Source organism: Megascapheus bottae, chromosome 5, assembly GCF_031878675.1.
Source record: "Megascapheus bottae isolate mThoBot1 chromosome 5, mThoBot2.hap1, whole genome shotgun sequence".
Classification (NCBI taxonomy): Eukaryota; Metazoa; Chordata; class Mammalia; order Rodentia; family Geomyidae; genus Megascapheus; species Megascapheus bottae.
Window position 1 is genome coordinate 63,317,822 of NC_143513.1, and position 13,560 is coordinate 63,331,381.

The 13,560-nt window shown below is 49.1% G+C and overlaps 1 protein-coding gene across 2 annotated transcripts; it reads right to left on the reverse strand.

Annotated features, from left to right (window-relative positions):
- Nucleotides 1-1,763: 1,763 nt before the first annotated feature.
- On the reverse strand, nucleotides 1,764-4,097 carry Fezf1 (FEZ family zinc finger 1). Of its 2 annotated transcripts, XM_090332373.1 has the most exons (5): nucleotides 3,651-4,082; nucleotides 3,279-3,500; nucleotides 2,911-3,045; nucleotides 2,522-2,654; nucleotides 1,764-2,113 (listed from the first exon to the last, which is right to left on the reverse strand). In XM_090332373.1, the coding sequence occupies exons 1-5, from the start codon at nucleotides 4,080-4,082 to the stop codon at nucleotides 1,764-1,766; spliced, it is 1,272 nt and encodes a 423-aa protein (XP_090188499.1). The 2 variants fall into 2 exon arrangements, with proteins under 2 accessions (XP_090188499.1, XP_090188500.1); XM_090332374.1 differs by having other exon boundaries at nucleotides 3,279-4,097.
- Nucleotides 4,098-13,560: the final 9,463 nt, after the last annotated feature.

Sequence of the window (13,560 nt, forward strand, 5' to 3'; positions counted from 1 at the left end):
TGCTCACCTCCAGTCTCCACCAGGCCTTTGGCCCCTCGGCACCACCTTTCCTTAGAAGCTCCTGGACACACACAGGCACGAGGGCGTGTCGGCAAGTACTACTCACTCCTGTTCCACTCCTATAAAGGTCGCGGGGTCTGGAGCTGGCGAGGCCACCGGCTCCAACCATGATAAAAAAGCACTTGGTCTCTCTTGATGCTAAGCCTGGCCATGGATTCTGGCTGCCCACAGCCAGGGCAGGGGAGCAAGGGTGCCCGGAGGGACCTAGAAAGTCCTGAGGGACTGGTAACCTCAACCCTTGACCTGGAGGGGCGGCCCAGAAGGCTGCAGTGGAGCGAGGACCCCTGTAGACCATTTTCCCAACCTCACTCTCAAGATGTGGCCTCGCCCCAGTAACTGCAGGGCTGGGCTGTGAGTTTGTCTGGCAGCTTCTACTGAGCAGCTAATGGTATAACAACCCGGCTTTGATAAATCTGAACTAATTACCCCTCTTAATTAAAGTCTTTAGCAGTTGTTTCACTGTTTTGGCAAGAAAACAGGAGAGTCTTGCCGTTAGAAAACACCAGAGCCTGAGCTCACAGCCGAGTTGCTGATTAACACTTGAAGCATTTCAAGGACCTGGCACCCGCCACAGCTTGGTTTCCATCCATGTTTCCTCCTTGAATGGAAGTATATTCGTCTATAAACATACTTGCACATACAAAAACACGGATAGTCTCCTTGCCAACTGGGTGCAAGTCAGTGTGTGCTTTCCGAATGGAAATAATGGACACCTTTACCTTAAAGGGTTCTTAGAAATGTGGCTCATATCCTGTATAGAATAAGCTGCTTCCACGTCGCTTGGGAACTAAAAATCTATCAGAAGACCCAAATCAAAGGCATGTTGCTGATACAAAAATATGAAGCTTTTGTCTCTGAATGTTACCAAATTTTCTAAGCTATAGCCATTGCTTTTGATGAATGTTTTGACCAAAACATTAGGTATTGTCATTAACTTAAATTGAACATTTTTTTAAAAAAAGAAAGGACACAGATAAGGAAGGGTAAAACCAGTCTTTGCTTAAGTTTGATTAAATAAGCATGTTCCAGGTATTTATTTCCAACAGTCAATGAATCAACTTCCACGTGCAAGAATCAAAATAATTCATTCATAATGAACCACCCTTATCTATTGTGTGTAGATGGGTGCTTATGAAGATGCAATGTGCTTTTAGAGAAACACATCTATGGATGTGCTTGTGTGTATAGATATAAAGAACATACACACAGTGCTTTGTTACTTTGAGGAAAGAGGAAATGATACACAATCAGCAGGCAGCAGAATCGACACAGTGGAGATATATACAATAATAAATTTAAAATGGTGCAACATTCCTGGGTAAAATAATACAAGTCAATAAATACAAGCAGAAATTCCTTTAAAAAATAAAACAAACACCATCTCTCCACCAGAGATGAAGGAGTCTTTCTAATTTGGGGAGAAAAATAAAACACGAAAGGAAACCCTCCAAATTTCTTATAATTGTTACTTAGTGCCTATATAGAATATAATACACAAAATCATGTAGCAGATTTGCATGCAAGAGGTAAGTAAGTGACCAAGGAATACAGAGGCTTCCGGTCCATCCTCCAGTGTGAAGCCCAACTTGTTCTGGGGTCTGCAGATGAGCTAGGACCAGAAAGTGCATCTCCAGTCTCCCTGCTGCCTCGATGACAGAGCCTCCTCCGGCTACAGTTGAAAAGACCCTTGGCTTGGTTCATGATCACTGGTGGCCCTGGTGGACCCCGTGTGGCAGAGGCCCGGGAGGAGGCTGCAGGGGCGGCAGAGTCGCAGTCGGAGGCTGTTGGAGGGAAGGCGTGGGGTCGCTGCCTGGCTCCCCCGTGGGCGGGCGGGCCAGCCCCAGGCTGTTGTCGTGCAGCTTTCTGACATGCTTCTTGAGGTCAAAGTTCCTGCAGAAGCCCTTGCCACACGTGGGGCAGGTGAAAGGCTTCTTGTCGTTGTGCGTGTGCATGTGGAAGGTGAGGTTGTAAACCTGGTGGAAAGCCTTGTTGCAGATATTGCACTTGAACTGCTTCTCCCCGCTGTGGGTCAACTTGTGGTTTTTGTAATTCCCTGAAACAGGCAAATGACTGAGATGAAAGACCTTGAAAAGGAAGGACCCAAAGGCATAGAAAGTAGGAGACCAGCTGAAGAATTGCTCTGCTAAGACCAGAGGTGCAGCACTATGGTTTCCCTAGTTTATTTTCAAACATCAACAGAGAGGCCATTCCTCTACATTTTAATGCACCCTAATTAATCCAATTATGCAAAACAGGGGGCTGCGATTTGAGGGAAGTATCCCTTTGGTATACAAACCAGCCCTTTCTCTAACACTAATCAGACCTAGGGAAGAATGTTAGAATAGCAACCTATGCCCCAGGAAACTTAGTTGTAATGTTTTAACCTCGTGGAAAGGTTAAGCATAGCTTTCACTAACATTTACCATGAGAGGGCGGGAAATGTATCTCCTGAGTCCCATACCTTTCTGATGAAATCCTTTGCCACAGAATTCACACACAAATGGTTTGTACCCTGCGTGTATCCGGGTATGAGTGTTTAAAGTGGAACTTCTATTAAATGCTTTACCACACTGGTTGCATTTGTGAGGTTTTTCCTAAGAAGGGAAGAGAGACAAAGACAAAAATTCAGGTAATTCCTTACTATTACGTGAAATTCTCCAAGCAAAAACATAGCAATTGATTCTCTAAGACTTTTAAGCAGACCAAAGACACAAAATATATCCCTGGCATCTTCCCCATCCAGTTAGCACTTTTGAACAAATCTTTTGCTAAAGAATAAAAAGCTCTATAGACCATTTGCCACAAACGGTTTTGCAGTGTACCCAGAGAAACGTCCACAGATGCACACACCTGCGTGTGAATGATCTTGTGCCTGCACAGGGTGCTGGCTTGCCGAAAACCCTTTCCACACACTTTGCACACGAAGGGTCTGGCTCCTGTGTGCACCGGCATGTGACGGGTTAAGTTATAGTGCGCATTGAAGACCTTTAAGAAAAATTAAACACATATAACGGGTTAGTCAAAGGAGGAATGGAACTTCAAACCGGGCAGAGAGGGAGTAATTCACAAATGTCTGCAGATAATATCAAACACACACACCCCGCATAAAGCAAAAACAAGGAGAGAGAGAGAGAGAGAGAGAGAGAGAGAGAGAGAGAGAGAGAGAGAGAGAGAGAGAGAGAGAGAGAGAGAGAATCTCCCTTCCACGTAGGACTTACCTTCCCACATACTTCGCAAGTAAATACTTTGGGTTTGGCATTAGGAGATCCTCGACTAAAATCCGAGGTTTTGAAGGCGATTTTTTCCGACAAAAGCTGGGCGCTCTCTTTCATGTACTGCTGGAGCTGAGCCTGCGAGAGGTCTTTGAAAGCAACTCCGGAGGGGTACTTCTCCACGGACGGGACTACCAGTTTATTCCTTTCGGCTAAATACGTCTTGGGCTGTGGGTGTAAGGGGGAACTGAGGAAGTAGGAGGCCACCGGGTGGATGTTGACGCCGGCAGCCGGGTGGCAGGGGCCTTCGCCCCGGTTCAGGTAACACAGGGCGCCCATGGCGTGGAAGGAGGAGTGGTTGACCACGCGCGGCCTCACCAGTTTGTACTGCTGCAGGGGCAGCGCGTCTCGGGCCAGGTCGCCCTTGAGGCTCAGCGCGCAGTTGAGCAAGTCGCTGCAGCTGAACGCGGGCGCCGAGGGCGCCACCGCCGGCGCCGCCGGGGCCTCCAGGCTAGCTTTGCGCAGCTCGGAGCCCGTCACCCCGGCCTTGGAGCAGGTGTCGTAAGCCGCCACGGGAACGAAGGGAATCATGCACGGGATCGACGAGTTGAGGTGCAGAGAGTGCTTGGGATCCCCCTTGGGCACGGTTCCCTGCAGGAAGTGTGGGACCGGCAGGGCCTTGGGCTCGGGGGTGCGCGCCATGATTCGTTCGATGGAGAAAGCCAAGGGTTTGGATGAGCTCATCACGTTGCCCCGGGTCGGAGCGGTCGCTAGCATTTTGGTGGTCGCGTTGTGGCAGCTACTGTCCATGTCTGAGTCGCCAGCGTCTGTGGGCTGGGGCAGGGCTGCGCGGTCGTCGTCTGGTTCCTCGCTCGTCACAGACCTGCGGAGAGGAGGACGGGAACCACCATCACCACCAGCAGCCTCCTCCTCCTCTTCCCCAGCATCACCAGCCGAACCTGCCTGCCCAGCCCAATGGACTCCTGCCAGCCCATCGCAGAGTTCTTGGCGCACCAATGACTTGGGGACAATCACTACTTATTTCTATCAATAGAAAGTGTTGTGTCAATAACGCAGCCAAGATCTCGCCAATCGTTAACTTCCAAGAGGAGAAGGTAAACTAGATAATTGCTCAATTCGCTTCCAACAGTCAACAGGAAAACTTTTTCCCCCCCTCCTCGGCGGTCGCTGACTACTTTTCATTGGTGAATGCGCTTCCCCCGCCCAGAAGAGGCGGGGGCGATGCCGGCGGCGCGCCGCGCCCTCCCCCCGGCGCACGCTCTCCCCGCCCGCGCACCCCGCGCTCCCCTCCGGCCGCCCCCTCCCCACCCCCCAGCCCCCGAGCTTCCTCTGTCTTTTTAATTCTCAATCTGCTTAACCAGGCTTGAGAGGCCAAGCAAATCTGAGATCAATTTTCTCGTTTAGCTCTAAGTGACATCATCTAAAATCATTGTGCAAGGGCTAAATAAGGAAACAGAGTCTAACTCAGGGGCAAATGCCAGGCTATATTTATCAAACGCCAGACTCCAGAAAAGCCTCCTCGGCCAGGGAGCCTCTGGCAGCAAAATCCGAGGTTTTCTCGCCAGGTTGGAATCCTGGCCCGGGCCACCTCCTCCCGCAGTCCTCTTTTCTTCTTCCGGGGGGGGCCCCAGGCTGCACCAACTCCGGGGCCTCCCGGCCTCCCACGGGCTGAACCAAGTCTGGACCATTTGGAAGACGCCAGCAGGTAACTGGCCTTCAAAAATGCTCCTGGGAATTAAAGGCCTTGGGAGGCTTGGGGTGTGTGTGTGTGTGTGTGTGTGTGTGTGTGTGTGTGTGTGTGTGTGTGTGTGTGTGTGTGTGTAAAGGCGATGCTCCTGGCAATAGGCTTGGAGAAAGACCTCTCTCGCCATCACAAAGTTCCACCACAAGTCACCTTGACTCAGATTGGACCCCCACCCGGACACACACACACACACACACACACACACACACACACACTGGAGTACGCCCTTCCAGGGGTTCCCATTGGGGGCCAGGAAATAACTTCAGCTGCTTTTTCTTTTCTTTCTTTCTCTCTCTCTCTCTCTCTCCTTCCTTCCTCCCTTCCTTCCTTCCTTAGAACCTGCGCTCAGTTACAGGTCCGAACAGGACTCCTTAAGTACTATGTCGCGAGGAAACGAAAAATAAAACTGTTTCTCACCCTGGCTGCCCAAGTCTGCACGCCTCCCCAGAAGCAGGGCGGGCGGGATCCCGGACGCGCACTACTGAGCCTCCTGCCAGGCCGACGGCAGGCACAGGTCCCGGGTCACCGCTACGCTCCCGCTTCCCAAAGAGCTCGTCCCTCCGCCCCCCAGCTGGAGTCCCACGGGTTGGTGCGGGGACCCAGATTCCTGCAGCGCCGCGGCCGATCCCTGTGAGTGCCGTGAGGCTCCAGGAAGACGCCGGCGCCAGAGGCTCGGATCGCGCTGGCTCCCGAGGCTGTGGCCGACCCACGCGGGGAACCGCTGCGCGCATCGGCCTTGGCGCAGCGGGTGAGGAGCCCGCCACCGCGTGGAGCTGAGCCCCGGGGCTGAATGCGCCCTCGGGGCGGCAGGTATTTGGGAAACCCTGAGGCGAGGAGTCCGCGCCGGGCGGTGGAGAGAGCGCACAGGGCTGCAGTCCCCCGGGCGGGCGGCACGACCCGGACGCTGGGGTGAGCATCTTCCCGCACACTCCGGTGAGTCAACCCCCGAGCGTGGGAGTGTGGGCCGACGGGGGCCGAGTGTCTAGACAAGGTCCTTCTGGGAGAGAGCCCTGGAAAGGGTCAACAGTGGGAGGTCGAACGAGGACTGGGAACTCTGGGGTTGTTGGGTGGTGGATCAATTTGACCCAGAGCAGGCGAAGCTGGACCTCAGAAGGAAGGAATTGACCTCAGAGTAACACATGCTCTCATCCCCAGCGCAGACTAGGTCAGGGACCCAGGCCCTCAGCCTCACCTTGCTCTGGACTAGAGTAAACCCAGCCAAGAAGGAAGCCAGAAAGGGTGCGATCCAAAGCCCCGAGGATGCCGGACGGCCCAGCGGGGCAGCCGAGTGGGTGGTGGGGAAACTTGAAGGAAATGGGAGGGATGGGACCCGTCTGAGGTTGGGTGGCGGCCCAGAAACCAGATGGAGGACAGCTTGGCCTGGAGACCCACCTCAGTAGCTAGGCCTGGGGGCCACCTCCCTGCTTGTCTCCCGACGGCTCCTGAAGCTGGGGAGAATCACAGGCAGAGTGCGTGGAGAATACTGAGGAAATAACCGGGAAAAGCTCTACACAACCTGGAAAGCGCTTCGGAACCCCATCCACCGGGGTTTCCAGAAACTGGAAAATCCCCCCCTCACTTTTACTCTTGGGGTGGGCAAAACCGGACTCCTTTCCCCTGCTCAGACAAAAGGCACCGGGAAAGCTTTGATGGAGGAAGGGGGTGGGGTCCGTGTCCCACGACAGATGGGTCGCGGTTAAGAATTTAATTGCTGCCTTTGGGGGCAGATCGGGTTCCCTTTCCTACCTGAAGCTTCCCACCGGCGGAAAATTCCCCCTCCTGCGCACTTCTTCACCCCAGGGCCAGGTTAAAAAGGGAAAGAAAGAAAAAGAAAACGAAAAATAGCAAAGAAATACTAAACAGCGCAGCTCTGGAAAGCCAGGGGCGCCCAGCTGACTTGCATAACTTACCGGCCTCCAGAACGAAACCGGCCGTGTGGACTGAACGCCTCCAGTTTGTTTTACGTTTGTCGTGTGTCCCTCCCTCTTCTGTCCTCCCCCCTCCTCCTACTCCTCTCTTTAATGGCGAAAGAGCCTTCATTTGACCTCGAGAAATTTCTCTTTCAAAGGACATTAAATCTAAGGAAAAAAAATGACTGACTAAAGAGTGTACATGTTTTGAATAGTTAACACTTCAACAGTGTGCTCTCCCCTAGTTTTCCGGGGTTGCCTTTTCTGGCAAAGAGTATGAAGATGTCATTTGAGTAAAACCAATAGAGCTAGGCATGCATTATTATTTCCTTCTTTGAGAAAGCCCTGAGTTTGCCAATCTCCAAGACGGGAGGGGCTTTACAACTCCGGGCCTTGATATGCTAATATCTGCTAGTATTTTCCATTTAAAATATAAGAAAAATGGTGTCGTCTTTTTGTAAGATATCATTGAAAACTGTCTTTAAACACAAACTGTAGATAGGAAGGGTTTCACCCTTTTTTTTGTCAAACCTAGTCATACTTTTTATTTCTGACGATTTAGAAAATAACCGAAAAGTAATCCACTCGTATTTAAAAGCTGCTAAGTGATTTCATGTTTACAATGTTTAGAACATGAAAGAGCCTTGATTTTTTAATGACAAAATAGACATTTTTATAGATTCTTTCCTCTGGATTTTCTGGAAGAATCTTATAATCTCTCTCTCTCTCTCTCTCTCTCTCTCTCTCTCTCTCTCTCTCTCTCTCTCTCTCCCTCTCTCTCTCTGTTGTCATTGTTCAGAGATAATAATTAAGTGTCCTCCCCACTTTCCAACCATAAAAAGGCAATATTCGTTTGCCTATTGTGGTAGAAATTGAATTTTAAGTGGTTTATCCTGCTTGAAATATCTTAAGGTAGATAGAGCCTCTTTGATACAAAGAGGCTAGATAACAAAGTTGCATTAAGACTTTGTTTAAAAACAATAACATCAAATATAATCCCCACTCATGCAAATGATTAAGCTCTTTTTATCCCTAGGGAACATAACTTGATTTCAATACTTCTAAATCCTGCCCTTGCTATTACTGAAGAACTTACATAATTTCTCCACATATATTTTTTACTTACATCCTTGCCACAGGCAAATGTAGTTTCTGGCCAGCTTGACTGTAGTGTGGAATAAATAAAATAATAGAGCCAAAATTGTCAAATAAACTATAATCCTCCTGTAATATGTATTTCTTAGTAAGTCACATTGTTGTTGTTTTTTTAAATTAAAGCTGGAAAACCCAGTTACACCTTCAGTCTTCTTTCAAGTACATTGACTTATCATATTTTTAGGATTCTCAGGCCTGATATATATTTCTGATCTGGTTTTTCATCAAGAGCAGCTGACTTTCTGTTCATTTTTTTATTAGCTGCATTGCACTGATAGAGGCATTATCAATATCTGACATGCACAGATACTCAGGTGCTTCTATACTTTTTCTTGTTTAATAAATTGCAATATATCTGACTTTTAGAAGAGGAAAATCATTCCTCAGCTTCTTGGTAGTCTTTTTCTGCCCCCAAATCTCTGACTGGTCTTTTACTTTTATTACTTATGGTGTGTGATGGACCCCTGGCAAAGTTATAGGACACAAGTAGGAAGAATCTGCCTGCTTTGAAGAAAAGAGATTGAGTACTGGATTAGCTAATTTGCAGTGGCAACTAACGTTCCATGTCAATAACAAGCACCTGGGCAAGAAATTCACATTTAAGGCGATTACTGTGGTTTTCTTTAGTTTGATAACAAATAGAGAATCCCACCATACAGCTTTCGAAGGACCCAATCACCCAGTTAAGACCATAGGAATTTGCTGAGCCCTGCTTTCTTTTGGGGGTGAAGGGTAAGGGAAGGGGGATAAGTGGCATCTGCTGTTTGTTTCCAGACCTTTGTTGTTAGTATTTCTTTTATATTATGATTTTATTTAATCCCAGCAAAATTATTCCTTTCCAAACGGTATTTACATATTAAATTAATTGGTGAAAGAAAACAAAGTGCCTCAACCAGGAGCAAGCTGAGCAGGTCGGTTGGCTTCTGTTCCTACCTGACACTAACGCTGAGATTTCTCTCATCCGTTTCCGCAGGGCTGAAATATATGGAAAAAGAAGCTTCTTAAAAAGAAGAAACATAGTTCTTCCAACCTTTACTTGGATTCGCTTTAAAAAGTCAAGCAACAGGACTCAGCCAAGTTTTGCTAGTAATTTGCAAGTTAGAAAGTGAACAATTCTGAAGACCCAAAAGTGCTAACTGGAAAAAAAAAACAAAAACTAACAAACAAACAAACAAAAAACCTGCTACTGTGGAAGGAAAATTTAGACTGATTATCCTCCCACCCCTCCCCCAGCAATCCCCAGATAATTTTTAAAAGTCATTTCGTAGTTTACATTTCTTTAACCCATATTCAGCGCAGCATGACTTGTTTCCTTGATCCTGGCCAAGAAGTTTAAAACAGTTTTGATATATTTTTCAAACTTCCTTAAACAATTCTAAGCAATCAAAGTCGATCATGGAAATGGAAATGGCACAGAGCAAAGCAATAACATACGGAAATAGAGAAGTAATAGAAGTCGTAATAATAATTACAAAAAAAAATCTCTGAGCCAGAAATCCGTTAAGAGCCATTTATACATTCAATTACCTCTTGAAATCTTCTGGACAGCCTCTGGGACCCGGGGGCGCCAGGAGCGGGGCCACGGCTCTGGGCCGCCTCCGCCTCCATGTCCGCGTGGCCTCCACGCACCCTGTCTCAGGCTGTCCGGGGAACCGCGTCGCAGTGGTTCCAGGCCGGGGAACAGAGCCACCCCCGACCCCGACCCCAGCCTCCTTGTCAATCCGATGACGCCAGTAGAAGACCGAAGTGAAATGAAAAAGCTGAAAACTCTTCCCCAACTGGACTTGAGACCTCGGGACTCCTGGCTCCGCACCGTCCCGACCGGTTAGAGCCTCGCCGGGGGCTGCGGGCGAGCGCGCGCCGGCCAGACGGCCGGCGGGGACGCAGGCGGCGACTCCCGAGGTGCGGCCGGGACCCGGGCGAACGCCGGCAGCGGCGCTACGCCCGCCGGACTCTGCAAGTCCACCCCGGCCTCCAAGTTTCCGCCGGCCCCCAAGTTTCCGCCGGCCCCCAAGTTTCCGCCGGCCCCCGAGGGCGATCAGCGCGCCACGCCGCGGAGCTGAGTGGAACCTCCGGCCCGCCACTGCCCCGGGGCCCCGACGCCCCCCTCCCTGCCCGCTCCGTCTACCCCGCAAGTCCGGGAGCGGTCCCACCCCTTGGGGTTTAGAGAAGGAGAGGGAGGCTCCAAAGTTTTGGGAGGGGACTCCTGGAAGGGGCTAAAGTAACAGAGAGAGAAAGAGAGAGAGAGAGAGAGAGAGAGAGAGAGAGAGAGAGAGAGAGAGAGAGAGAGAGAGAGAGAGAGAGAGAGAGAGAGAGAGAGAGAGAGAGAGAGAGAGAGAGAGAGAGAGAGAGAGAGAGACACAGAGACAGAGAGACACAGAGACAGAGAGACACAGAGACAGAGAGACACAGAGACAGAGAGAGAGACAGACAGACAGGGACAGAGACAGCTTCTATTTGAAAAACTTGAGGACAAAACATTGTCCAGTAGCTCTGCTTTGACGGCTTGGGGCTAACTGAAGGGTCACTGATTCTAGATGTCAGGTGAAAGGAACCATCCTGGCGGTATCTTCTGTCTAAAAATACAGTGAAATGAGAGTTTGCCCTCTCCCCACGCCGTCCGATCCTCTCTGCCGAGTGCGCGCTTGTGTGTGCGTGTGTATGTGTGTGTGTGTGTGTCCTCGCTCCACTCCAGGCAAATCTGTTCAAAGTAGAGGTAGGCGGAGAACCCTATGTTCTCCTTTGACCCCAGGGAAAGGAATTAGAGAATTTCTTAACTAGATCCTCCGGTCCCCACAACTTTCTCTCCATTGCAGCGCCAGGGGCTTCGCCCTTCCATTTGTCCTTCGGATTTCTGCCTTTGCCACGGGCGAGCGGCCATCAGCCACCGGCCACACTGGCTGTGCCCTTTGCTGCGTGAGGGTGGGCGCTTTTCTGGTAGACTTCCCCCCTCTTCTCCACCCACCCCCTCACACCTCTTCCAGACCCTACTCTCTCTCCGGGGCTGTCCTCCCAGAGTTGTTTTTTTTTTTTTTTTTTTTTTTAATGCTAATGTGCAGGCTGGTGGGGGGGGGGGGGTTTCCCTAGAAGAAAAGAGGCTGAGGAGGGCCGCGAGGGCTCGGGTTAAAGGGTCGCTCCTGGCGTTAGAATTGATGTGGAAGGCCTTCTCCGCGTCCCGGCTCCACGTTCTCCTCTTTTATTCGAGCTCGGTGAATCTCCGCAGCTCTGGGGCCGTGCACTCCATGAGGCTCACCTGGAAAGAGGGTCGTGGAGGCATCCCCCTTCCCCAGAAGCCTGAAGGTCCCGCGTCGGTGTGTGGACGCAGACACGCGGGAGCGGCCTGCCCACGCCCAAGGTGACCTTCAGGGGTGGGTCGAGTGACGTCACGGGCGCGGCGGGACCCCGACGTCCCCGGCCCGGGCTGCAGCCCCGAGCCTCAGAGAGGCTGGCAAGGGAAGTTGTGTCTAGAGTTAAAAACGGAGACGGAGAGGGGTCGGCTCCGTAAGCTTGGAAAGGCAGTGAGGAGGGGGAAGCCTTGTCTACCTAACCCTGTGATTCACAGCTTCTCGGAAATTTACATAATACAAGGGCGGAGATGTAAACCTAAAGGACAAAAATAATAATTCAACAGCACATATTCCATTTTCGCACCATGAACCTGGATATGTTCCCGGTGTTGGCACATTAGCTGCTTTTTCAGGGTTTTCTTTTTTTCTTTCTTTCTTTTTTTTAAAAACTCACAACGGAGAATATCTGAACTTTCACACACCATTGTTGAAAGGAAAGGATCAGTGGGGGAAAGAGGAAAGGAGAAATTGGCTTTAATGGGTCTGATTTGGATTTCTAAATAACTGCAAAAGAATTGTGTGTGTATGTGTACTCTAAATGAAAAGCATAAGCTGTGTACCAACCGTAGCAAGGATAGGTAATAGGATCCCCTATTTTTCATAAGACCTATCTTCCTTTCATCTGTCTGATAAGGTTTTGTTTTATGCAAGGTAGTTACGCTTTATTATTAATTTAAAAAATCCAGTTTACTATTTTCCTAAGTGAGGCTCTCAGTCGCCCCAAAGAGCGATTCCTGTCAACAGGGCTCCAATGTGCTGATTCAAATATAGGAAAGAAAGTAGAACTAGAAGGTACAAAATGCAGCTGGCTGCTTCCCATGCTTTCTAAACAAGTGTTTGAGTTTTTATTTTTCCTCCTGCCTTAGACTCAAATATCATCAGTAATTCAAATTCCAGAGGTCTAATTCGCAGCGTTTTTTCTTAGAGTTCCTATAAAACACGGGGCCAGGAGAAAGATGGACGGGGCAGGGATTGTGGAATTCAAGTGTCCTCCATATTTTAACTCAAAGGGTCCTGCCAGAAGTCTCTTCCACACCTTCATCCCTCTCCACCATCTCCTTAAACACTCAAGAGCTCGGTCTAGGGTTCGCTACTGACAGCTCCCCTCTTTTTAAAAAAAAATTGTGGGAGTACTGGTCATTGGAAAAGGGAAAACAAGGACGGGTCCCCTCCCACTTTCTCTGCCTCCTGTGTTTTACTGCTTTCTCCCTCCCACCCCCCTCCTACACACAAGTGCCTCTACATAGTTGGCAATATTCTCTGTGATGAATCCAATCTATTGGTACTACACAGGTATTATTTGAAACTAGTTTTCAGGGGAATCTAAGTTGAGAAGACCTTGGCCTTTTCCCCCTCAAACATCCTCAGTCTGTTCTGCCCTCCTTACCTCAATTGCGACCACTCACAATTAAACATGAGACCCTTGTCTTTCTCTCCCTTGTTCCCCATTCCCCTATCCTATCGATATTGGATTCTTCTATTTTGAATTCTTTCAAAGAAAGTTCTTTCTGGTGTTCTGGGCACTAGGGAAAAAAGAAGATTCCAGTTGTCTGACCTCTTAGACCAGGTCATCCACCTTTGGGGAAGGCCATGCAACTAGCTTATTGGTGGTTCACCCTTTGCCTCAATATTTTTTTCCTGTAAAATGGGACTTAATCAAAACTCACCTCATTCTTAGGAGCCTTGAGAAAGATTTTTTTTTTTTTTGCCAGTCCTGGGCCTTGAACTCAGGGCGTGAGCACTGTCCTTGGGCTTTCTCAAGGCTAGAGCTTTACCACTTGAGCTTCAGCACCACTTCCAGCTTTTTATTTTCTATGTATGTGGTACTGAGGAATCAAACCTAGGTCTTTGTGCATGCTAGGCAAGCACTCTACCAGTAGGCCAAACTCTGGGCTCTGAGAAATATTTTCTTAAATAAGAAAATGACTTTACATATGAAAGCTATGCACGTGTCTTTAAAAAAGTTAGCTATAAACTTTCCCCAAAATAGAAAACTGAGTTTGTAAAAAAAAAAAATCAACTCAATAAGAGGTTGTAGGTCAAATGTATGGAAGTGTTAAAAGACATGGAGGAATCACATTGGCTAGATGATTCTTTTTGCCACCTGAATG

Excerpts from the sequence above, each read along its gene's own strand:
- Fezf1 (XM_090332374.1), bottom strand. The coding sequence starts at position 4,082 with ATGGACAGTAGCTGCCACAACGCGACCACCAAAATGCTAGCGACCGCT. Across the intron at positions 2,655-2,910 it reads ACAAGATCATTCACACGCAG|GAAAAACCTCACAAATGCAA; the intron begins GTGTGTGCATCT and ends TTCCCTTCTTAG. Across the intron at positions 2,114-2,521 it reads CAAAGGATTTCATCAGAAAG|GGAATTACAAAAACCACAAG; the intron begins GTATGGGACTCA and ends TGCCTGTTTCAG.